Source organism: Nipponia nippon, unplaced genomic scaffold (assembly GCF_047370975.1).
Source record: "Nipponia nippon isolate SJK-2023a ecotype South Korea unplaced genomic scaffold, ASM4737097v1 scaffold_3, whole genome shotgun sequence".
NCBI lineage: Eukaryota > Metazoa > Chordata > Aves > Pelecaniformes > Threskiornithidae > Nipponia > Nipponia nippon.
The window spans coordinates 71,991,943-72,017,994 of record NW_028262347.1 but is presented as its reverse complement, the minus strand read 5'-3'; the positions used below and the strand labels follow the sequence as shown (position 1 = coordinate 72,017,994).

The 26,052-nt window shown below is 36.7% G+C and overlaps 1 protein-coding gene across 1 annotated transcript in view; it reads right to left on the bottom strand.

The window, feature by feature from the left end:
- The window catches only part of PIK3C2G (phosphatidylinositol-4-phosphate 3-kinase catalytic subunit type 2 gamma), a 209,504-nt gene that overhangs the window by 93,541 nt on the left and 89,911 nt on the right, over nt 1-26,052 (bottom strand). The window contains exons 17-18 of the mRNA XM_009471034.2: nt 16,795-16,888; nt 15,574-15,668 (exon numbers count right to left, since the gene is read on the bottom strand). Coding sequence (XP_009469309.2) covers nt 15,574-15,668; nt 16,795-16,888 — 189 coding nt within the window. The remainder of the gene's footprint in view (nt 1-15,573; nt 15,669-16,794; nt 16,889-26,052) is intronic.

Genomic DNA, 26,052 nt, shown 5'->3' with positions numbered 1-26,052 from the left:
CAGACTTTTCAACAGTGGAGTCTCTAGAGTCCCAATAATGCTTTTTCATCTTTTAATGATTCTGACTCTTCTAAGGGAGAAATTGCTTCAGACTGCAGCTCTCCTTATGCATAAGGCTACTCTGCAGTCTTCCTCAAACAAGATGATACCTGCCATGTTTTCATTTAATTAAAGCAGAGGAGACCATGAGAGCAGCTCTTGTCAGCTCATTCCTGTCAGCAGCAGGACAGAAGAACAAGCATTTACATTGTAAAGAAGAGTGTTTCCGTTATCTTCATACCCCTTCTTTCTAGGCCTGTTTTCTTTCTTCCTCTCTGGTTTTATTTTTCTTCCTTTTCTTTTCTTGATCTCTATTCATTTTTCGCTCCCTCTCATATATAGCTATAGTATCTTTTGGAAGGGTAGGAGAGGAGAGCAGAGTAGCGAACGAAATATCTTTAGATTTCTCTTTTTTAAATACTGGTCTGGTTCTGATCTTCCTTCCGTTTCACGGCTTTGTTACCACCAAATATTGGCTTTGTAAAAAGAGAAGTGGGAATTTGAAGTTAAGCTCATGTACCAGGGAAAGCTTGCTGTTAAGATATTAGTAAGAGAAAACTTTTCTTTTTTAGTTGGCCCAAGGGTATTTTTGAAGTTGACAGCTGACCTAGTTACCATGGAAAACAGAAGAGCTGGAGGGCAGGCACAGTAGGAAGGTGAGGCATAGACCTATGTGAAATTAGGTTGCCTTAGTTTGCAGAAGCTTGCTGAAATTAATCTCTCATTTCAGACAGCTTGTTGCTCTTTCATTGCTGGGTAGTAGACATTAAGTTTCCTCTAGGTTTACACGTCCATCTTAGCTCTGCTGAGAGATGTTCAACTGTGGGATCAGATCTGAATAAACTTTTGAATAAGCTAAATTCCCTTTTAATGAACCCCTAACCAAGAAGGCATTACTTCTCAAGCTTTTATCAAAGAAATCTTACATGACTCTCTTCAGATCAAACTGTATAGTCTTAGGGTTAAAATTCATAGATTTTAATGTCAGATGAATTTAAGGCAGATATAGGAATGAAAATCCATCTTGAATTCCTGATTTTACATGCTGGATGACCTTGGCAAAATTCTTTAATTTTTTTATGCTTTTGTTTTCCTTTTCAAAAGAGAAAAGGATTATTAATCTTCTCACAGGATGCTCTTTTTGTTTGTAAGCTGCTCTTATGCCACAGAGATAAATGCCATGGCAAATAGGTCTGTTTAATAACATTGCCACCTCCTTTCCGTATGGTACTCGTATAGCCAACGTTTTTCAATCATATGGGAGAAAATAGCAGCCCTGGGCATTTTTTCGCTCATGAGAAAAGCAGAATTAAGATTTAGTTATGATGAAAAGTTCAGCTCTAGTTCCAAGATTCAGAACCACATTTGTGGAATTATTATTGCAGTAAGCAGATATCATATTTCCATATGTCCTGAGTCAGGTAAAGAGTGGAGTGTGCTCTCCAGGGGCAGTTACTGCATTGGCAGAATAAATATAGATCAGCCGTCTGGCACAAAATGCTGCTGGGACTTTGAAACTCACTGGATCTGCTATAGGTATCTTTCTTGCACTCCAAGTGCTGTCCTTACGCTCAGTCCATGTGAGGGTGCAGCTGGATAGTGGACTGAGAGGCAGAAATCATAACTTTCCTCCCTTCTCGCACCATACACATGCTCACTCACTTTTTATTATGTGAATACCCCTGAATCAACCACATTTCTCCTTAGACGTGTACTCTGCTGAGTGAGCAAAAATCTGTGTGTGCCAAAAATTAATATGGATAAGTGCTATATTATTTCTACCAGCAAAGTGGTGGCAGTACTCACAGGGTAGCGGCCATAGACAAACCTTGCAGAGCCAGGCAAATTAGTTTAAACCTCCTTTAAACTGCTGTTTAAAAAACTCCTGATGATAAAGCAGGGCAACAGCTGAAGACTGTATGTGTCAGCTTTGAACTGATACAAAAAATGATACTAAAATGGGCCGTTATTTAAGTGACTTTCCATTTTCATACCATGACCAAGCAATGTACTTCTGAGCCTCACATAGGACAAAGCACTGACAATTGCAAGAAAATTTGCCATGATGGCTGCTTAAATTAATTTCAACAAACTGCCCTATCAACAAAAACACATACATGAGATCTGTGGCTTATGCAAGTTGCTCAGAAGCTGGCTAAGCAGTGCCTATTAGAAAAGTTTAATTAATAAAATGCTTCTCCTGATAGAAATCATCACACACATTGTGGAGAAGGTTAAGTAGAAGAATAAATACTGACTTCTAATACCAGACTCAACAAAGGAAATGCTACAGGTCAAAGTAGAAATTAGCTGAGCTAGGTAAGCAGAGTTTTATCAGTCGCCATTATGCCAAATCCTAAGCAGCATTGAAATTTTGTTTACTGTCTGACCTCCTCTATTCCCAGATATTAACAGGATATTTATTAACAGGATAATTATTACAAATAGCAATGCCCTTCCTCCCAAACAGAACCCCACTTCCCTTGCTGATGTACAAACAAGGTCTTCCCTCAGTTAAAAATGTATAATGTGTTACAGCACTCATGATAAAGGACTGTTCTTTAAAAGTTAATCCACACCCATGGATTTGGCTCTGGAAATCCCTGTTCAATCCCTTCTGCATTAGCCAAGATGGCAGCTGCCACACTAAAGCTAATGAGTCTGATTAATATCAATTCAGTAAATTAAATTTTTTCCCAGACATCAGATAATTTTGTACTAATCCAGACATTTATATCCCTTTAATATCAGCTGACATAACATGATTTCTCATTTAACACTAATTGAAAACTACTGGTTTATTATTCCAAAGAGCATTTGCTGTCACTTGTAACTTATGGCTTTTTATACAGCTATTTTTCAAATAACATCATCATCAAACCTTATGTTTTCTGCCTAGTTGCAGAACTTTTATACCCAAGCACATGACTGGTGATGTGGGCAGAATGGAAAAATCGGGTGATTTCTCTTAAAGGTTTTAATTTTAGTAATTTTCCTTCGTACTTTCCATTATATATTTGCAAAACTTCTGATTGAAATGAATAAAAGTAGAAGAAACAACTCTTCATACAAACAGTGTTGAACTTAGCTCCTCTAGGTTTTGGTGGTTTGGTTTGTTTTGTTTTTTTCCAGTAAATAATTTTGGGTTTGTTCAGCTTGCCTTCAGGCGTGGTTTCTTCAGATGCTACCAAAGACAGTGCTCATCCCTACTGCTATGCCATTTGGTCTTATTCTAATGTAAAAGATAAAATCCCTCACTGGCTACAATCAAATGTCAATATTTATATATCAAGGAACTGACAAGAGGTAGGAGGAAGCATACTTCATTACACTTCTAGGTGAAAGACAGTATTAACATTTGTGTGATGGAGTGTTTGCAGTGGCCCAACACTGTCACTGCTGGTGGCAAGTGGAATTCATTCGGGCTGAACATATCATTTGACCATTCTTGTCTGTCTGGGATCCTATCCTGTGGTTTTCACCATAATACTATCTTCCAGCTGTAACGTGACCTGTGTGGAACACTACAGAAAGTTACTGACGAAAGTCTCCATCCAACAGATGATACCTAATACCAAGTTGCTTATTTAGGCAAGATTCATATCATTCTCAAGCATTCCTAAGATGAGAGCACCCTTTCTGCAAAACATTATCTAAGGACAACCCTGATGGCTCAAGAATTGAAGGACTGTGGAAACTGAATCAGTAAACAAGCCAAGACAGTTACAGAATTCATTTGTAACTTACAGAAACACGTAACAACTGACAACAGGAGGAACCTCAAGAGGTCCTCTGGTCTATTCCCTGTTCAAAGCAGAGCTAGCTCTGATATTGGATCAGGTTGTTCAGAGGGCTTGGCCTCAGCAGTAGGTTGGGATAGTTCCTGAGACAGGGGAAGTACCAGAGGTGCAATTTGACCATATGATGATGAGTCCCCGGAACACGAGGCCGTTTTCAAAAGATATGACTTAATGACAGGCAGGCCTTCAAGGATATGGTGGTTCACCTTAGGAAGACTTAAAATTCTGTTGACCATCATAACTTTTTGGAAATAGTAACATGAATAAGCAGGCAAAGAACTGCATTTCTGTGTTGTGAATGTCACTCTGGTCTGCCTTCAGTACCATCAACTGCACTGCAACTAAAAGGCAATTTCTGGCAGGCGGTTCTAGCTGGGGCCCAACTGTCACAGGAGCAGCAAATACTTCAAAATTTCTGTGATATAGATTAATTTTAGGGCATGAACAAAGACTCCACATTATTCTTTACACTGTCTAAACCACATCAGGCAGAACTATCCTTGGGTACAGAATAGCAGAGATTGGGGTTTTGCCTATCCCACTGCCTGGACAACATTCTCTTGAGTGTTTGCAATGCAAAAAATGTAAGAGCTTCTTTCTCTGAATGAACAGCTGACTATTTAGTTACCACTATTTGGCATACAGTGTTCCAGGTTCTTAGAAAAGCTATGTCAGGCAAAAGACGACAGTTCAGTCAAAGTCAGGATTTGTGTGAAATGATCAAGTATGAGTCTCCAGTGGCTCCTCTGAAAGGGAAGTTGATGGCTGCTTGTTTTCTAGAATCAATAACTTACACTGAGGTAGAAGCACAGAGTGGTTACATGTCTAGGCACAAGGATCTCCAGAGGAACATGTAGCAATATAGTCAATCAAATCAAAACTACACTATATAGAGAGGGGAGAGTAACCATACAGGTTATACATGGGAATAATGCTTTTTTGTGGGAATGGTTCCAAATCTCCCAGTTCTCTCAGGAGGTCTTCACCTCAATCTAAACTTCACAGTAGGGAGAAATTAACTCTTATTTCTTAGAGAACACAGAAGACCTATATTACTTACTGTACTACTTATCTCTGCTCTTCTCTTTTGCTTTTCTGCATCCATCCTCCAATAAAGATATTTTGATTTGCTATCCTCCTCAGTTCCCTCAGTGACTACTCTGTCCCTTAGCCTGCCTAAAGCCTCTTTTGCATCAGTTCAAGCATAGTTCCATTCTTCTGTGCAGACACTGGGAATATTGTGGCAATTCCTTCCCTTCTCAAACCAGTGAAGGCTGCCTTGACTTCTGAGCCTGGGAGAAGAATTGGGATCTTGAAGCAGGAGAGACAGAAATGTTTGCGGAGCCAGTGGAGGGAATTCCCCGTTTCAACCATTTCAACTGCTAGAAGCATGCTGCTTTGCACATTACATCCTCTACCCATTTCCAAGTGAATCTTGAAGAAAGCTTTCAGTTTCCAAATATGAAACACCATAGATTAAAGACTACATGCAGGAAAGCATGTGCACCAGTGTATGTATATCTGTAAATATAAAACCACCAGTGCATACATGTGAGAAAGCACTGGTCTGGGAATGGAGTGTAAGGAGGCCTTGGGGGAACAGTTATTTTAATTTCACTGGATGACATACTGTGAACAATTGCTGGGGGAAGCTGAACATGAAAACCAAGCACTCATGTAAGGGAAAAGAGATTTTTTTTTTTTTAAATCTACTTGGATATAAGCCCTGCTACACAAGCTAGAAAAATGAAGAGTAAGAAGCATAAAACAGGATTTTATTGAGAGAGATGTTGAGGGCTGCTTTGTTGTTTACACTGAAATACTTAGAGTCACCTTTTATGTCTAAGGATTTGAACTCTCCAAGCAATTTATTAGATGAGATGAGAGAGGAAATCTCAGTTTGTGAGACAGGGATGGTGCTGATTCAAAAAGATCATCCACTTTTGTATGTGCCATTGCTTCTTTATTCAAGTGACCGTTAAATTTCTGTTGCTAAGTTATATTATTATAATACCTATCCCAGCGCGCTCTCTTCTTTTAATGAGGAGGACTTTACTAATCTTAGTTTTACTAACAAGACAGTTCATTTACTTGCTCATTCACTACGGTTTATCTAGATCTTTCTAAGGGAAGCAGGAACAGCCAGCAGTAGAGAAATCCTTTTTCTAGTTCAGGCCAGGCAATCTCTAAAAGCCGTCATTAATAATGTTAATAATACTAACAAAAAGGTGTCGGTGTTACTTACGTGTCTGTTTATCCACACAACAGAAGCTGCACCACTCTAGAGCTGCAAATGCTCCATTGTGCTCTGCTTGTGTGGCTCAACTACACCTTGGAAATTTGGTCCTCTAATTTCTTTTTCTGACGAGACCAACATCCAGCATTTTATTTTGCTTCTGTCTACTAAAATCCCGAACTGAGTAGAAACAAAGTATGAATGAAAACAAATTTGTATTCACCTTTTAAAATTTTCAGTGGAGGTAATTTGTATTAGCTCTTTAAAAGAAAGACAGATAAATGAAAAACAATAGCTACTCCAGCACTGAAGCTTTGATCAAATTTACCACCAAATAATTTCCTGTATACATGCTGCCAGCAATTTATCCCGTCTTAAACCCCACCCTCCACTTAATAACACCTTTTGTTTGTCTTTTTTTTTTTTTTTTTTTTTAATAAGCAAACGGGTTTTCTCTCAAGTAACAGCCATCAGTGAACAGCAGCCAAGTGACATACAGCACAGATGAGATACCAATGGTATTTCATAAATCACTATGTTTAAAAGACAGTCTGTTTTCAAGCTAAGAAGTAAGACAATCTGTTAATAGTTTAGGATTGAGCAATTCAGATGAACACCAAAAGAAGGAGATGTACCTGATATAACAACCTTTGTATTAGGGATTGTCTTAAAATATGCGGTGCATCTTCTCTGGCTTGAGTTTAAAAAAAATGCTGGTGACATGCTTTAGAATGAATGGGGTACTTTTCAACAATATGGGGGAGAGGGAAGATAAATAATTCAAAATAGATCAATGTGGCACTCACTGGGTTACCTCAGACACAAGTCTCTAATTTACATCTCCAGTGACTAGCATAAGTATTAAGACTTTTTTTTTCAACTTCATCTGGCACTTCAGATACCATCTGAATGTTTGTATCTAAGCTCAATGTTTCTGTGAAAAACTTTGATTTTGATGAAAATTTTTTTTAAAAATTCAGTGAAAAATTCCTTACTAACTACACCAACAGCCACCCACTATTGGTATAATATTGCAATAACATATCTCTGAATATCTTTATATAGGAATAATGGCCTTTCAGACATAAAAGTCAATTCTTGTAGCCTGATTTTCTATCTGAAACAAAGAATTAATGGCATGAACTTTACCAAACAATGTTCTGTGTATTTCATAGACACCACAGTGGAAGCTAAAGAACTATCCAGCTGTCTTTTGACTGAGATATCTACTGGTTGTACGAAATATTGTGTAGAGTTTGACAGGCTTTAGATTTGGAAGGAATGTTAATTCCTTTAGATTCACTGGTCACTTTCTGTTATTTAATTCAAAGGTCCAACATACATCAGTTTTAACTAGAGTGGGCTCTTTGCCAAGAAAACACTGAATGAGACTATGTGAGACACGGTCCATTGCGTAATTCTCTTGCTTAAAAGCAGGTTATTAAAACACCTTAGCGGTGGTGTTCAAGCAAAAAAGCCACGCAAAGACAACTCATCTGACAGTTCTTTCTTCCCCCTCTCAGCTTATTTTTAATTTGGTCCCCATTCAAATGACAACATTATGATTACAGAGTAATATACCATTTAGTATGGGTGAGCATTCAGAAAGCAATTAATGCTTAAGGAAATATTTTCAAATAGCAAGAGTTTTATGAATTTAATCCTGAAATACTCAACATCTGCAAATACCTAAAAATACTGAATTATAATAATTCTGCACTGTTGACCTGGGAGGACCTTTTATCAATCATTCTGCCTCTTTTCCCTAAAAATTTTGCCTTTTATTATAGTTTTTGATTGATTTTTAAATTTCAAAACCTGTTAATAATTTTATTTGCTTTTACATTAGGGACTTCTTTTCTTAGAAAAATTCCCATTAGTCACAAAGCATTTTTCTCACAAATCATGTATTGATGGAACATATTCAACAAAGTCTAATTCATGATTCTCCTTTTTCTAATGTTTCAGTCATTTAGACAAAGGTCCAAGGCCTAGCTTTCATTCTGGTGGAGAATGATGATTAAACCTAGTAATATTAACCACAGAAACATACAACTGACAGCAATGTTAAGATGACCAATAATTCATTACACCCAATGCCCTGTATTCACTTGAAGCCTCTCTCTGTTTATTCATACTTTTCCCTAAAGATGCCACTGAAAGTGTTCAGAGATAGGAATGATTTACTAAACTCAAACCTGTCAGACAAGGCTGTGATCAATTGCAGGATAACTATAAATGAGGACTCCCAACATATCAATTCAAGAAACTCAGAGCCTGCACTGCATTTATTCAAGTCGTGTGGTAATAACTTTGCAACACGTATTCAAAGAAAAATTGATTGAAAACAACTCTTTAGCGTAGCTCAAGACAAATTTTGCCAAAAACTGGTTCAAACAGCTGTAGTTAAAACACAAAAGCTTGCTAAGATGGAAAGAGCACAAAACCTAGAACAGAGCAAGACTTATAAAATGTTTTACATAATCTGATGCAATTTTGAAACATCTGCAGGCTCATTTTGCATACAATAATTGCCATTTATAGAAAAAAAGCTTTATACAAAGGAGATCATAATGAAATCGTTTCCACACATTCACAAAAGGCAAAAAGTGAAAGTGCAAGCATGGAATGAGAAGAAAATAAACTTTTTAGATATCATATATCTGACAAATTTAAAGTGAGGCGTCCTCTCCTAACATTTCACCTCAGTAACCAGGATCAGGTAGCACCACAACTCTGTAGCAGAGAAACAGCCTGCTGGAGGACCCCTCTCAACTGCAGGATTGCAACATTTCACAGTGAAACACACCACCAGCTGCTCAGCTGAGAATCACAGGATTCTCCATGCTGTTCACTTTCCGACTGAGGATTTCACTCTCCAAAATCATTACAGCCTGATTTGGGAAATTTGCATCATCTTTAAATTGCAACTACTGTTATTATGCATGATTTGGACATTTCAGATTATTAAAGCTGGTCACTCTTCATATATTGGCCTAGCTCAATGAATACTTAAAGCAAATTTCAGTGTAAAGACATAGCTTCATGGATTAGTCTCAGTCATCTTTTTATAGCAGTCTTTCACAGTATAAAAAACAAAACAACTCCTCCACATCCATCAAATTCATGACTGAAAATTATCCATTTGAAGTGACAGAACTAGATGAATGTTTTGTCAAAAGCTTTCCTGATTTATTACTACTCTGGTTTACATCCCCAAATATTCCTCTGGGACAAGCAAAGATTATGTGAGGTATCCATCAGGAAAGATTTTGGCCTTCTGTTTTGTTTTTAAAGGAAGCAACAATAAAACATTTTTAATGGAAGAGAGATGAAAGGCACAGATGAAAGCCTAGTGTGACATCTGCACAGAGCCCTGCTCTGAATCCCTTCCTCAGCAACACCTGCTCCTCAGTCCTGTTCAACTCCACAAGCGGGTCATTATAGTCCATCACATCCCAGCATCAGAGACACAGTAACAGACCACCAAAATGGCACATTCAATCCTTTCCACAGAGGATATCCAAAAGACAACACCCATCTTTCATATGCAGTTACATTATTGAAGGGGTTATGACAGATATGAATTCAAGCTAGTAGGGAGTTTTCCAGCATAACTGAAGAACTAGATTTGTCAGCTTCAACATTCTTAGAAGTGAAAGGAGCCAAAACAAAAATAAATCAGACGAGCAGTGTTTGGAAAAACAATGTACTGAAAAACATTTTCCCTAGTGCTACCTCATAAATCATGAAGCAGCTAAAAGAATTAAGGCCAGTTGCTCTGTTCATGTTTTATTTTTATTTTCAGAAATCTTTGACCTTTTTTATTTTATCTTTTCAATTCTAAGTAGATTCACTTGTACACATACATAGTGGTGTATTTTTTCATTACAATAACAAGCACCGATAACTTGAACTCAAATCCTAATAAAGAGTAGCAAAACAACTGATGGAACATGTACCGGGACTGGCTATTCACAGGTTTAAAGTTATATGTATGACTAAATGATCTTTTGATTCTGATCAGTAAGAAGGACCAAATTAACACAAACCAAAATAAGATGTATTTTGCATTTACATTAATGTCATTTTAATGGATTGGGATTTTCAGTCTGCTCTACACAGCTATTTAGGAAATTCATTAATAATTAGCAGACTTGATAACTTCTGACTGTGGGAGAAAAAGACCATAATTTGGGAAGAGAAAGAACTGAAGGATGGCCGTCTGTTTAATGTTCAGATAATTAAGAGTGTTGGACAGATGAGTATCTGCTTGATTTTTTCCTTCTTTTGAAGTCTTCAAGTAAATTATGGTTAACGTAGATCAGTTTTGACAGCGAAAAACATATTTCCTTTCAGAAAATATGAAGCAATAATCTATTGTTCCAATGCTGAATGAAACTAAGTGGTAACGATTTTGGAAAACACAGTATTGAGGGACAAACCTCCCAATAGCAGAGAATTTAACTGGGGTCTTTTTAAACTTTTATACATTGCTTATGTTCTTTTTGCTTCTTACAGTTCTTTTTCATAGAGAAAAAGAAAGAAAAATAAAATATGACGTTCTAGCCTTGAAATCAATAGTCTAATTCACATTGTTTTCAGTGTGCTGGATCTCACTAAGAGTTCCTTTTTAATCTTAGAGTCTTACTTATCTACAAGATGTGGACTGGAAAAGATAGAAGACTACTTCCTTTTCTCTTGGTTGTCACTCAAAACGTAGAGAAATATTATAAACTAGAAAAGTTTTGTAAAGTTTTAGTGACTTAAAACTCTAAGAGAACTTAGAAGACAAGCCACAAAAGGACATTTTGCCTTCAGCAAGGAATTCACCTAACTTTTTCTTTTCTTGAGCTAAGCATACCAGATTCTCATGCTCCGCCAAAATTTACAAACACTCATACTCTTCCATGACAATGAAACCTGTTTCTTAACACCATCTTCAAGCAGCTGCCAGAGCTCTTAAGAGGACACTATAATTCTCCCCGTTATTCAATCCTCCTGTGGGAGGCAACCATCTGTGAGACATACTCCTGGCCACCTGCTGCCCCAGCCAGCTGTTTCAATTGTACGCTGCAGCTGCCACCTATGAAAGTAGCTAAAAGCCAAAAACACTCAAGCAAGTGGGAAACCGATTGGCAGGTTGCCAGAGACAGAGGGGTGGATTAAAACTCCAGCACAAAAGCTGTCAAGAAAACCTGTGTGTGAAACATAGTAGCAAGGAGAGAAACAGAGACTTTCAGCCAGCAGAAGGGTCCAAAGGGGCTCAAGCAGGTTTATTTCCCCTCCAGCAACTTTTCTGCTTTGCTAGAACCAGTTTAATAACTTCTCTTCTCACCATAGCTCCAGGGAATGGGAAAACTTGCTCCAGCCTTCTCCCTTCCCAGGAACTCTGATGGGGAAAGACTAGAATCAGAGTAAATTTCTAGAAGATAGTGGGGCAGGGTAAATGTTCCCCATGCCTCATGGACATTAGGAACTCTTGAAATACATTAAAATGGGATTTAAATGGTACATGGGTCCTGTGCTGGCACTGTATGCATGTGTAATTTTTAGTCTCCTTGAGAAGGGGAGTGAATTCAAAAGTACCAATAAGGAGTTGAAACACCGAGGGATGCAGATGGCCCAAATTCCTCAAGAATTTAGAGAAGGGAAAAGTCACACATGATAAGAAAAAAAACAAACAAACACAGGGTGTGAGATCATTACCTTTTCATTCTATATAGCAGAATTAATAGGACAAAACTGCAACAGATACAAGCAAAGGACAGACTAAAGCTCTCCTGATTTACAACAGCTAAAGGTGTGTCCCAAGAATGAATATTCTATCCGTTCTGTCCACCTTTCCCAATCACTGTCCCATAATTTTAAAATAAATTTTTCAGACTAACTTGTCACTGCTTGATGGAAAGGAGTTAACAATTTACTATGCAACATTAATATCAAAAAGGTGATGAGTTGGTACAACATTGTTGGGTAACGGCTTATCTCTGGCGTGCAGGGAAATTAAGTCAATTTTAAATAACTGAGATATTATTATAAATTATATTTGTCATTAAAATAAGTTAGTGTTGACAGTCATCAACAGTGCGGGTAGCTAGTTTCTAGATTTATAATAGTGTTGTAAAACACAGGAGTTAAAATCAGCTGACTTTTCCCCTGTGGATCCAAAATCACATCACCAGTTTTCTGAGTTACATTAGAGTCTTCTGTTCCAAGTTTTATTTTGGGCAAGTACACTGTGCACAGTGTTGTATTTTTTAATAGTGGAATGGTAATGTCATTCATTACAATTAAAAATGAATATAATCTTGCTACTAAAGTTTGTTTTTACCAGTCCTTGCTTCTTGATTGTTAATTTGGTAATGAAACAGAACGTAACACTTGAGAATAAAATGTTATCTAATTGCATTTCTTAAAAGAAGTTACGTGAGTGTACATGCACATGTGTTCCCCACATTACTAAATTATTGATCTTCTTTTTAAAATCTCTTTAGAGGTAAGTGGAAGAAAACCTCTGTTTTCCATTACTTTTATAAGGACTGAAATTCCATTTATGAAATAAAGGAAAGCCTTTATTAATTAACTAAGGCTTTATTAATAAAAAACTATAAAATTACTGTTAAGCTTTGTAAACAATATTTGTGACTTGGGAAACTGCCTTTTAAAATACTGGAACGGGAATATGTATAACTACATAAATTGAAATGTTACGTAGAAAACAGTTTACTACTGAAGAACTTGGTAAAGCAGAGTAACCAAAGAGAAAAAAGTGTATAGTGTGATGAATACAAGAAGCAAAATTTTAAGAGATGTGCCCCATATTTAAGTTCTCAGTTTAGACTGAAACATTTGAAGAAAAAGCCTAAATAAAAGAGGTACCCCAGCTCCTTCCACTAAATTGAATGGGACTACTAGATGCTTGCACAATTACTTTGTTCAGCTAAACATATATATTAAACACATAAGCTTAGTCAGACAGTTTAAAATTTACCAATTTTTGAAACTGAGAGCAGCCAGACAGCAAGTATGTCATGTGAAACAACCTCCCTACCTAAAACTAGCAACCACTCAGTTTATATTAGGTGTACATAGTTCTACCACTGTACTTCCAAGGATGACTGCCACAGAGGTGGCTATTGTTATTTCTGTCTGCTGTATTTGCTCATGTTTCCCCACTCTCCAGCTTTTGCCATATTCTAAGACATCACCTTTAGGTGAATTTGTTCTCGGAAACAAGTCATCTGTTGCAGTTTATTGACAGGTTGTTCCATGAAAAAGACTTCAAATATACACACCTGATCCACTATCACAGTGTTTCTCTCTCCTGATATTATCTGGTTTTTTGGCTAAGGAGGTCCAGGCAGCAAACTCTTAAGATTACCAAGTTTACAAGGTAAGTTATCGGATGCTAAGTGTTAGCTGGCAATGTACTCTTCAGTTATGTTACCAAGATGCTAATGCTGACAAAATTACCTCCATTTCTGTCTTATGACTCAGTAAGACAATACTGAAAGACAATAATGAAGACTAATGATTAGAGAAAATACATTTTTGTATTATAAGAAGAAAAAAAACAAAGGAAAATCTGCTTAAATATTTCTAGAAATGTATGGGTGTATATATATGCTTTATAAACATACACATATTTATACATACATACAAATGCATGTTCATTTTAAGGTTTAACCGAAAGCTGTCCCTCTAGGAAACTAAAGTTCACATTTCAGGTAGAAGATACTTTATATTTAGGGATAAATAGCAAATCACTATTTATACAATTAGAAATATTGTTTATGGGGAGTGTCCACAATCATGTGCAACTCCAGGATATGTCTAATTAGAAACAAGTTTAGTAAACTGGTGAACTGTTCCATCTGCAACCAAAGCAGAAGACAATAATCAAAATATTTAACAAACACTGAGTAGCTGATGATATTTCCAATCGCTAATGCACACAGGGAGAAAATGTCTTTGAAAAACAATCCATGGTTGGATTACATGAACAGGGCTACTATCAACTGAAAGGCAGAGAATACAGTGAACATTGAGAAACATTCTATTTGATGTGGGTATGTATAGTTATGCGGTATATTAAGCTACATAAAAAATAAATTTATTTTGCCACATTAAATTGTACTGTGCCAGATAAGGCTATCTATTATTCAGGATGGAATATCTACTATATAGACAGCTTCAGCAAAATTTTGGAAAAAAAATGGGGATCTACACAGGTCTACACTGTAAAGCAAAGAGGAAGTATCTGCAGATACTTAATCATTTTTCTTCTGAAAAGAAGAGAGGAGTTAAAGAAAACACAGGCAAATCGATGATGTTCCCACTCTTCACTGAACTCTAGAAATCATTTCTAACTGCACAGGAAAACTACCATCTCTCTGGGCACATTTAAGAACTCTAGACTGGACATTTTATATCCAGCATGACTAAGTTTAATATAAGATAGAAATTGTCTCAGGCATATTTCAGGCACTGTCAGAAAAATGGCTCACTAAATGTGGTTCCTCTTTATTTGACAGATATGCTCATTAGGCATGTTATTGTTATGCTACTCATTTCAGTGAAACAAACACATTCATAATTCTGTTTTGTCCTCACTAACAATTCCAGAGATCATGCAGGTACGAAATTATGATCTATGCTCTTTCTGACCTCACACTTCATCAACCAAATGATTACATTTCAAGTTATTGTCTGTCCTTTGCAGGGAGGGAAGCTTTTGTTTTAAGGGGTCTGAACCAGTTGAACTGTAAAATGAAAGCTCAGTTCATTCATCATTACTAAACATAAAAAAAAAAAAAAACAAAAACAACCACCCACAACAGTTTGATTTTCAGATCACGGGGCAGTTGTTCAGATGGCAGAAAGCCACATTCCTATTCAGCGAGCCCTGAAGTAATAGCAGAGCAAACAGAATAACCACTGCATGCAACAATACAATTAAAGATGTCCTTATATTGTAGAGGTAGATGGTGAATGGCAGCTACTGTCAGGACCGGTACATCTCCATAATCACAGAAAGTAACTACTGGAAACTCTACCATCACAAGTCAGACTGACATGCAAAGGGGTAAGAAATACACTTTGACACACATGAGAAGTCTGACAGCTTCAGCAGAGGTCAGAGAAATCACAAAAGCAGGATCCTTTATAAGTAAGCCAATGCTGCTTGGAGCTTGCAAATTTTGAAGACGACTATTTTTGGCTCAAACCAGAAAATGCAGAAAAATAGAAATGGTATCTTACTTAAGTGAACAGAACTTCCCCCTCTCCCTCCCACCAGGGGCACGATGAACGCAGAGGTAAGTAGGTGTTTTATGCAATTTACCCGTACCCAGTACTGAAAGAAGAATAAAGAAGGTGCAAAAAAACAGGTTTTCTGTTTATTTTAAACAAAAAGAAAGTTTGTCACCAATAGAATCATGGATAAAGTTCACTGTAACAGAAAATTACTTTGGTACTAACAGCAAATGATCTTACCAGTAAAGTTGATGGGCTATTTGGATGCTCTGAAGAGAACGATTCAGCAGGAGTTTCAGTAGAGGGCTTTCAAGACTCCACTCAAACTTGAGCACCTTAACAGATAAATTAATAATAAGAATCACTTGTATGCTGGCTTTGTTGTCTTTCCTTTATAACAAAATTAATCAGAAAGGACCCAGTGCTTAGTTTGAATGAAGCAATCTAATGTATGGAGAATGCCCTAGCAATGCAATGAGCAAAGAAACTTCAGGACACAAGTGTTCTGGCTGTGTTAACGTATATGTAAATATGCAGCTTTTCTTCCCCCGCTTAAAACTATCAATGCTATATTTAAATTTTTATCTCATTACCTGGTTTGGAAGATAAACTTATTTGTGAAACAGAAGTTGTGGAAGGTGAAAGGTCACATAAGTGTCCTACTGTGTGAATGCTGAAAAGCTGTGCAGGTTCCACTGGTTCACAGTAGTGGATTACATAAATATATTCATACATGTATACATATATATCTATCTAGATATGTGTATATAAGTGCATGCATTTATATAAATATTTATTTAAAAACACACAAAAAAACCCTGAGGAACTCTGAAATGTGAAATTGTAAGCAATCCATGTGCACAGTGTTACAAAGGGGATAAAGCTTTCAAAACGCCTGGTTCCTCCTTAACTGCAACAAAGGACCTTCTCAACCACAAAGTAATTTCTTTGGAAACAGTGGGCCCATAACCTGTAAAATATTAATTTCCAGTGAAATGCAATGTACACCTATAAAGAAACAATTCTACGTGCAAATTGCCCTGGTTACTCTGTGCTGTCAATGATTTTCCTCATATATGTGGTATTAAGAAAACCATGATTCATTGGAACACCGTTTGCTTCCTTGGCTGCAACGAAGCCCTGCCACCACCAGCCCCTGGTTTGGTTGTCATAGCAGAATTTCTCTTGTTCAGATACATTTTTCATTTTTCTTTTTTTACTTGAAAATACCTTCTTGTAGTATACAGAAAAGTTCAATCAGCATGCCAAACAACTACATTCTCTTGAGTGGAAAACAGTCTATAGCTCAGCCCTGTTGTTAATTCAATCATTGCATCAGCTGACCAGCCTTTCTTATTTGTTCCTCTTACAATGTATCAATCAAACTGAAAGAATCAAAAGTATTTAATGAAGTTATTGATCTGGACAGAAGACTTCTGTGGCTATCAATTTCTTCCTTACCTGAACCAGCTGTGGGAGGTATTCTAACAATTCATCATTTGACAGATTTTCTATTTGTTGGACTGCTGTTCTGCGAATATCTTGATCTGGAAAACTAGAGCAAAACAAATAGATATCATTAAATGCTACTGAGCCACTGCAACTCTCCTGAGCTCTCACTGATATAAAATGTTAGAAAAACAGGTTTTTTTCTCAAAATGGAATAGGAAAAAAAAATCAGTTCATTTGCTTTACTGTAACAAGAGTCAAGAAACACATAGCAGAGAACTTAATTGGGTTGTCTGTTACAGTGTCATACAGAGGAAAAAAAAACACCTGATCTTCAAATACCTTTTTAATTTGAGCTATCATATGTTATAATTTCCTTTATATGTACTGAAATATGAAGCAAATTATGGATCTTCTCTTGCTGCGCCTACTTACCTGAAATAGGAATTTAAGTGCCACAGGAACTTTTAACAGTCACATGAAGACTTTTCTTCTGAGCAGCAACACAAAATCTTGAAATTTCCCCCACAAAAAGGGTTAAGTTCATACAATTTATTCTAATGTCAGCTCTTCTGGTTCATATCATAACACAATAAAAGATGTTTTTTAAACAGAAGTAATTTTGAAATGGAAAACATGTTTTGTTTTTAGTTTTTCCTAAAGGAAAATTTAGTAAAAAATCAATGCCTTCCCCCAGAAAGGCTCCAAGTCAGTGAAACAGCAATTTCTGATGGAAAAATTTTTGAGTATTCAGCATAAGCTGTATTCACAACAAATTCTGGTTGAAACCCGAGTGGCTGTAGCCTAATATAGATTTTGTGATGGAGCTCTAACTGTAAAAATGATAAAAGAAGAAAACGTGGTGTAACAGCAATGATAAAACAGGGAACGAAGGCTGGAAAATATAGCTGGTCAAAACATTTTTCTTCACAAAAGAAAAAGAATAAAATTCTGGTGTAACCTGACTGATCAAAACTGACTCTTAACAGAACATTTTCTCTCTTTTCGAGAAAAAGACAAAAAGTATACAGTGTGTCTTTTAATATTTGAAAGCTGAAAAATAATCTTTTAAGGACTTCTTTTGAAAAAATAAAATACAAAAATAATTTCCACCTTTTAATGTGTTGCATTTGTGACATTAATCATAATACATGGAGAATTTCACGTACACAGAAGTTGCCTAGATTGGTGCAGTTAGCTGTTCTGCCGCCGTCACGCTTTTACAAGGAAACGAACAGATGTGCTCTTCTGTGTACGTCTGCTACGTGGTGTCACCCTTAACTATCTGTCAGTACTTGAAGCTTGTCCATTGCCATCCCAAGATTCTTTTCTGTCTTCTCCTGAAGCAAACTGGAAATGTTCATACAGACCTTTCAGTCACCAGAGCCACAAGAGTGGTCATCTCTGCCAAAGGGGCAAAAATGTCTTCAAACAGCACCATAGTCATTTACATATTGTTCAAAAGAGCTGCTGGGCTTTGATCCAGTTCTCTGAGGCCAAGTACCTGCCTCACAAAAAGCAGTGAATCCCTCCTCTCTGAACTAATACGACTATTGGGCTCTTTTGAAAATCTCTGATTTGGCAGTCTAGGCATACATAAAAACGATGAGTAAAGGACACAGATTATCGTCTCGATTTGCCCTGGAGAAAGTCCTTTAAAATCAGAACCGTCATGTACGGCAGGTGTCACGGGGCCACCAGTATTACTGCTTTATGAGCTCAATACAAAAACAGACTGCTCTTTTCCCAGCTTCCCATCCAGCACCTTTTACCAACAATATACCCACTAGAAAAATAAACTAGAAGTGAAACATGGGAGACAGTACCACATCTGCAGCAATGACTGCTCATTGCTACCATGAGACAAAGAGAAGAAATTGTAAAGGTAAGTGCTCAGAAGTATAATGGCACCTGCAGCTCTTAACTTGAGCTTTTAAGTTCAATAAAACAAGCTGAAGCAAAACAATATGTACACTTTGATCATCAAATTAACTACAGGCCATCAAATAAAAACGTGGATATTTTGAAAAAAAAAAAAAAAGTCTAAGAGTTGGACCTACTTGAAAGGCCTGACTTCTGTGCTGCAATCAGCTGCCACCTGTAGCACTTTAACTCTCTTTTAACAATGCAGCTCAGGTCTGATTTTATTATTTTGTTTGCCTGTTATGGTACATATTTGATGATGTTTTTAATACAGTTTATAATTGTGTGTCTAATGCTGAGAGGGCCTTGATGAGTAGAGAGAGAATACATTATAAATAAATTATGATAGCCCCAAATTAGCCGATTTTGCAAGGATTTTTTTTTTTTATTTATTCTAGGCAACCTATTAGGAATATGAAGTTGTTACTTTAATATTCACATGTCTATTTAGAACAAAACATATTTGAAGGAGGACTGCATATTAAAAAAATTAATCCCTTTTATATCATCCTATCTTCTAATTACGCAGTTGCTCCAAGGGCCTGTTTGCCAAGCATGTGCAGATAATATGGAAATTAGTCTTTCCCTTCCCCTTCTCGCCTGGTTCAACAGGTTACTGAACAGTGAAATATGCTCTATATAGGCACCAAGTCAAGCAGAAAAATGTTATTACCTAGTTACTGCTTGTCCTTACTAGCTTCCAGCATTTGAATATATGCAATGCTATGATGAGAGAAACTCTTATATTTTTTCCAGCTAAACAAAGAACAATAAAATGATTTTAATCCCAACTTTTCCAGAAAATTCAACAGCTAACATTTAATTTGTTTAGAATTAATTTACTCTAAGTCAAAACTGGGGCTATATCTAAGGTAGCAAAAGTATCTATGGAAGATGTGATTAGAATAATAATGAGCTCAAGTGCATAGGCACTTTAGTGAAAAATCTACAAGTTAGTTTGTTTCAGGAAACATGGCTCTTGTCACTCTTCTTGAATGAGATTTTTGGTAATTTGTTGGTCCTGGTTACTAAACTGTTTCCTTCAGCTTGTAAATCTCGAGGTCAGCTTGAGGCTGAGTTGAATCTTTTTGAAAGAACGAGCAGTTAACACGTTCTCTTAACTACCTGACAATTTGTTAAGCCCCAGATGTAATAACCAGTGCTCTGTTGAATTTCAATGTTGTTCAGGGCCACAGGTACAATAGAAAAATATTTAATTGTATTTGTTTTACCCCTTACATTTGTATTTGAGCAAACATTTAACATCCTCAGAAACACTAGAACTACAGCAAATACTTATGAACTCAACTAGTATTACATGGTGCTTATGCTATTCACACTTACATACATCAGTTTATTCGCTAAAAGCCAATAACGGGGTAAGGTCTAGAAGCAGATCTGAGTAAAAAAAAAATCCTACACTTCACATGTCTGGAAACTGTACTATCTTGTAGTCTGGTATTAATTAGGGCTAGAAGGGTTTTTCCAGTGAATAATCTTGCAAACTTTAGAGTGTTGTATCAAACCTGATTTCAGTAATCCACAAATTAGTTTTGATTAGAGGACACAATTAATTGATTTTTTGGCTCCGTGACTCAATGCAAGAGAAATCATTTAAGGTCTAAGAAAAACAGCTTCATAGTTTGGATAGTAGGGGACAGCTGATTTCCAGGGCTTACTACAATGAATATGTAATTTTTTACACATGCTGAAAACTCTGGAAGCAAGGAAGTGAGATGACTGTATCACAACGAATTCAATTTTCCAGTCTTTAAGGGCACTCTCCTAAGAAAGAAGAGCTCATCTATATCAGATCAATTTTGCAAAGGATTTGAACCATAGATTATCAGGTTCCTGACATGTGGCCTCTGATAATGGCTTCAGAGAGGCAGGAGATTCAAGACTCCTCTTCCCTAGTTGTTTTACGGTTGTCACCAAAATCTCTGAGAATTTAGCTAGGAAAAAAGCAACTTAAAACAAAAACCTTTAACAATGTTTGTATGACTCTTTCTTTGCATGGTTTCAAAATGGTAATTTTCATCCAGGTTTCCAGTTACTTCTAGTTGTATTTTTTTTCCTCGACAAACAACCTATTAGTCAATAAATAATTAAGTGAATAGAACTATGGTGTTCCTCATTCATTTGCTTGACTGCATTGTAACATATTGTAGCTTTCTTCTTTTGGTTGATTTTATTTGTCCTCTCTTCAGGTAATGAGTACTCCACAACAGAGATTGTGACTTCTTACAAGTTTTTTCCAGGTTTACATACTCAGAGACACTAATGAAAAATAAATACATAAATGATAGTTGTAGAGTCTAGTCCTTAGCAATAGGTCACACTATGCAGGACTTCAAATTTCCCCTTCACAGCTCATTTTGCAACCTGGATTCTCCTCGTTATTAAACCGATTTCCTTTGATATTTAACTTCGACACCTGTTTTGCTGTTTTGTTCTTCCCTCCCTGCATGATGCCAGCGATTGACAGCCACCTATTTTATAACTTCTGTCTAAGTACCTGTAGATTGTTAGGCCTCCCTTGAGACTTTAAGATGGTTTTCGTAAAAGTTGAATTTTGAGCTGAATGAGCATAGATTACAATTTGCTTTAGAAGTAAGAACAACTTACAATCTTTGATTCTTTTCATATAGATAGCCAGTAGGGAGCTATTTGTCTAGCTGTACCTTTCAGCTAAACCAGACTCCAACAGAAAACTAAGCGCTGCTGAGGCATCCTGGGGATTTGTGAAATTCTCTTGAGATTTTAGCATTTGCCAGTGGTGACTTGATTGTAAATGAGAAATAGACGTGCATTTAATTTTTAACATTTTTATTATCCTAATTTCATTGCACTGTCTCAAATAACCCTATGCTGAAAGATATTTGTCAGGTAAATGGAACTGTACAGTTCACTACATTTTCTAGCATGTGAGGATCTCTGTATAGAACAGAATGGCCTTTCATAAGCCATCTTTTAAGTTAGAGGCTTATAACATGCCACGTATTTCTGCAATTCCCTTCACATTTTAAGTTCTGTTGCATTTTCAAAAAGAAAGACTCTGGTCCCATGAAATGCATGTTATTAAGTCTGGTAGAAACAAGGAAGGCAGAGCTAGAAAACCTATTGGAATGAAGATACCAATTCAAAACAAAAAAAACCTTCTTAGTAGTAAAGGATATCATGTCACTGACAGGTGCAAGTGGGCCAGGAGAGAAACTATGGAAGAACTGTTTAAAAGAATAGACAGATGAGTTATGGGTGTCAGTTTAAGTATTTTAAAAGTAATTAGGCAGGAAGAGAGAGGAAACTTAAAGAATAATAATTAAGGAATTTCTTTAGTTTTAGCACACAGATAAAATTAGCAGGGCTATTTGCTTTCTGTTGGTAATTTTTTTCATTCCTCTGAGGACTTCTAAAGAACACACTGTGTGACTGTATGAAGATTAGAAAATGGCAAGGACTAAAAAAAGTACAGAAAGATAACAAATACCATCAGTAAAAAGAACACTGGATTTTCAAAAATTTCAATTGAAAAAGAGTAATATAGTCACTCCTCATTGTGAGAAGACATGCAAACCCTCCCCATTCCCACCACACTGCAAAGCTCATGGTCAGATACACTAGCTATTGCTTTGGCTGATCAACTGGCAGATGGATCTGTAGAATTTACTCATGGAAAATATACTTTAAGTAACGCTTATACAGATTTTCTACAAGAATTTCTGACTAAAACAACTAGTAATAAGTTCAAGATGTCATGGAGACCATATGGTGAACCATATCCTAGGAGAGAACAAGATAGGAAGAAATTAACAAAAAGCAGTTTTCCATTTGAAACCTGTATGATCTAGAAGGTTCTTCCCACCCCAGAGACAAACTTTGTTACATTAAAACAAAAGAACAAAACATGGAAAACTTGATTAGTTACAGGTTTAGCCTCCTGATTAGATTGCACACTTATGTACAGAATGCATGCCATATCCTACATAGCTGTCCCTTTTTAGTTGTCTTACTATAGCTGTCTGTTACAGTACCACCATATTTATTGCCAAGAAAGCTAAAAACGGTTAAAGGTAGCGAAAAAAAAAAAAGAATTAATCACATTGTGATGCTTAAAATGAAGAGCTGTCTATTCCTAACAATGCACACATCTCCATATAAGTTATCACTAAATTTCATGTACATTACTACAAAGCAGTTTTAAAGCTTTATCAGTAGGGTGTTCTGTACATCGAAGTATCAAATTAATTGTAGACTGTTGCTTTGTTCTTATCTTATTTCTTTGCATAAGCCCATGTTTGCTCTCCACATTGATATACAATTACAGCCTTTTAACCAAGTAAGATGCAAACAGGCAAGATATGCTCTAGCTGTATCTGTTTGATAAACACTCTGTTGGGCATTCTGCTGTGGACTCTCAGGGAACAGTTCACATTCTGCTTTTATTAAAACAATGACAATCTAATTCAACACTTCTAAAATCAATTTGGCTTTCAAAGGTGTAAGAACAAACTCTGTCTTCAAGCTATCATTTTATTGTAATTGTCAGTTAGAAAGTGAGTTTCACATGTATTGGTATATATCTTAACCTCAAACTCCATAACTACTCTGCTACATAACATGAAAATCAGCAATAATACTGTGAGATTCAAAGGCTGAGGGATGCTATAACCAAAAGGGCACCTTCTCTGGTCAAGGAGAGGTACGAGGAGTCATATCTTCCCCTACCCTGCCTGCTCCATACAGGGGATTAAATAAAGTAGCATAAAACCCCTCTGACACCTTAATGTTGGATCTCAAAATCCTCTGAATCAGCACATGGTTTTAAAGGAACGTCCTTTTCTGTGCACTTGCCCTGACAGAGCTAGAATTTAGCAGCAAGTTTCTAGGAAAAATTGTCAAGCCTACCAGCTAGGTTATGTCTTCACCTCCACTGTCTACTGATAAAAGTTCTCTCTTCAGAATGGTTGCAGCCATGCACAATACTGGAAAATGACACACCTTCTTTGGTGCCTGTTTCCTGATTTTAGCTCGATTTCCTGATTCCTAACCATGATACCTCACAGGTCTGGAAGTGTACTCTACATGTGCCAGAAACACAAGGTTGGAGCCAACATTCTGCTATTTAGGTTAATGAATATATTTTGGCTTTCATTTTCAATAATTTGAATAGCAAAAAAACCTGACAAAAATTTGTAAGTGCGGTTGTTCTATACATACAGAAAACATTGCCATGTTAGCAATACATCATAAATGATGGCATTTCTAACACTGCCTTTGGTTTTTTTCTGTCATCAAGAAAATTCTCTGAATAAAAGAGTGTACTGGTGTCAATTCCCTGGCTAGTGTGCCATGCAAAGTAGATACAGTTAGAGAAAGCTTTTACTGCACTAAAGCTTGGCTTTTTACCAAACTCAATAAGTGAAGTCAATGGTAAAATGCACAGGGCACCAATAAGCAGTGCTGAGTAGGAGGGACCAGCTCTATACCTTCTGCCTTAGGGAAAATTAGCAATGGCTTATAATCACCCTTCCCTGAAATTAGAGGTAAAACTAAGAGTGTAAAATTTTATTCTGCACTTCCCCCTGCCATCCTCTCCATCCCATCTTTATTGATTAAAGAAACATTCATTGTTTTTTAAATTGGTTTTTTAAGCGTTCGCTTCTGGGGCTTTAAGAATCAATGCACTTGCTGCAAGGACTGGATGCAGGGTTGCTACTGAATTTATCTGTGAAACGTACCATGATTGTGTTTCCAATTTATGAAAGTTCTCCCTTTCCCCTGCATAAATGAGTATGTTATCATTTGGCTGCCTTAAGATGTGCCTGCAAAGTGGAAGAGCATAAGCTGGAGAGACATGCTCAAAGAACAAGAAACATTTATTAAATTGTACATTTAACTGTGTAGTGAACAAAACAATTTAGAAGTTTCAGAAAGTTGCAAAGAGCATTCTATCTCAGATGCATGATAACAGGGCTTGATCTGATGGGCCATGATACCTCTCCCTAAGTTCTGTAATGCTGTCTTCTAACCCAGGCAATGAGGTAGCACCTCCAATGACTTTCATTTCTTTATACTTGCAAATGTGACCTTGAGCTTAATCATCAGGACAGATGCTGCTTTTTCGCTCTGAGAAGAAGGATAATAGAGTCCCCAACCCAAGACTTGCAAGAATGACTAGTGATTTTGAGTTCCCTCTAAACTGTATACAGAGTAAGCACATGCCTGCAGGAGGAGTTCAGGTTCCCTTTAAGACACTGCAAACTAAAGTTCCAGCAAAGGAAGCATCCAAAATTTGAAGTGATTGGAAACTGTTGGTCTCTTTTATGGTATTGCTAACAATGTGGTAAATTGTGGTGCATAGAAATAATACAACATAGAGCTGAAGTGTGGATCTCTTTGCTACAGGATGTTCTGAAAGCTGAATGTTTATGTGGAATGAATTTTTCCGAATAAAAATTGATAGAAGAAAAATGCAAGAGGGCTCTTAAACTAAAAAATTCTGTCTCAGGAAGTCTCTGAGCTGCAGATTGCTGGAAGCTGGGAAAGTAGCACAGTGTCATTATGTTTGGCCCATTCTCATTGTCTTCCCTAGGTATCTGTTGTTGGTCACCACTGGTGACAGGATGCACTAGACTGATTTTTGGTCTGGTTTAGTGCAGCTGCTCCTGCATTCTTACATTATGTTAACAATACATGTAGACAAAGATCAGCCTTAATTTATTTTACTTATCTATGATTTAATAATGATGGTAGCACAAGTCCTTAAAATAGACATTAATATATAGAGAGCATTTCTTTTATATTCTGCTCATGTTTTATATGAACATGGATCTTTCAGCTCTGTTTCAGTTATCACAAGAAATCAGAGAGCTGTTTGTGGATGACAGAAGTGAGGAACTGAGCTGATGAATTGTCAGCGCCAAACATAATACAGGATAGAGTTGAATGAACCTTCAAAAACATCTCAGTTAAGGAGCCTACAATCCAAAGTTAGTGAAGGTAATGGTGAAGGGAAGTTGGACCCTATCCAGCGCTACTTTACTTTTCAAAATGATTGAAATCTGAGAAAAAGAGAACCAAGAAAGAAACCTCAGAAATCCATTTATATGGAAAGTACTTCTCTCCTTCAACCCACTCTCTCAATTTGCATATACATGTCTCTCAGCAGTTAAATCATCTCTGAAACTAGACATCTTTAAGGAAATGTAATCCCTCTGTTTCTGAAGGTTAGCTTCCCAGTTGTTCATGCACCTACAAAATATTGTGGATTTGTGAAGGACAGAATTTTTTTTTTAAAGAGGATTTGTACTGTGATCCAGAACTTCTTTCCGTAGTGTTAGCATG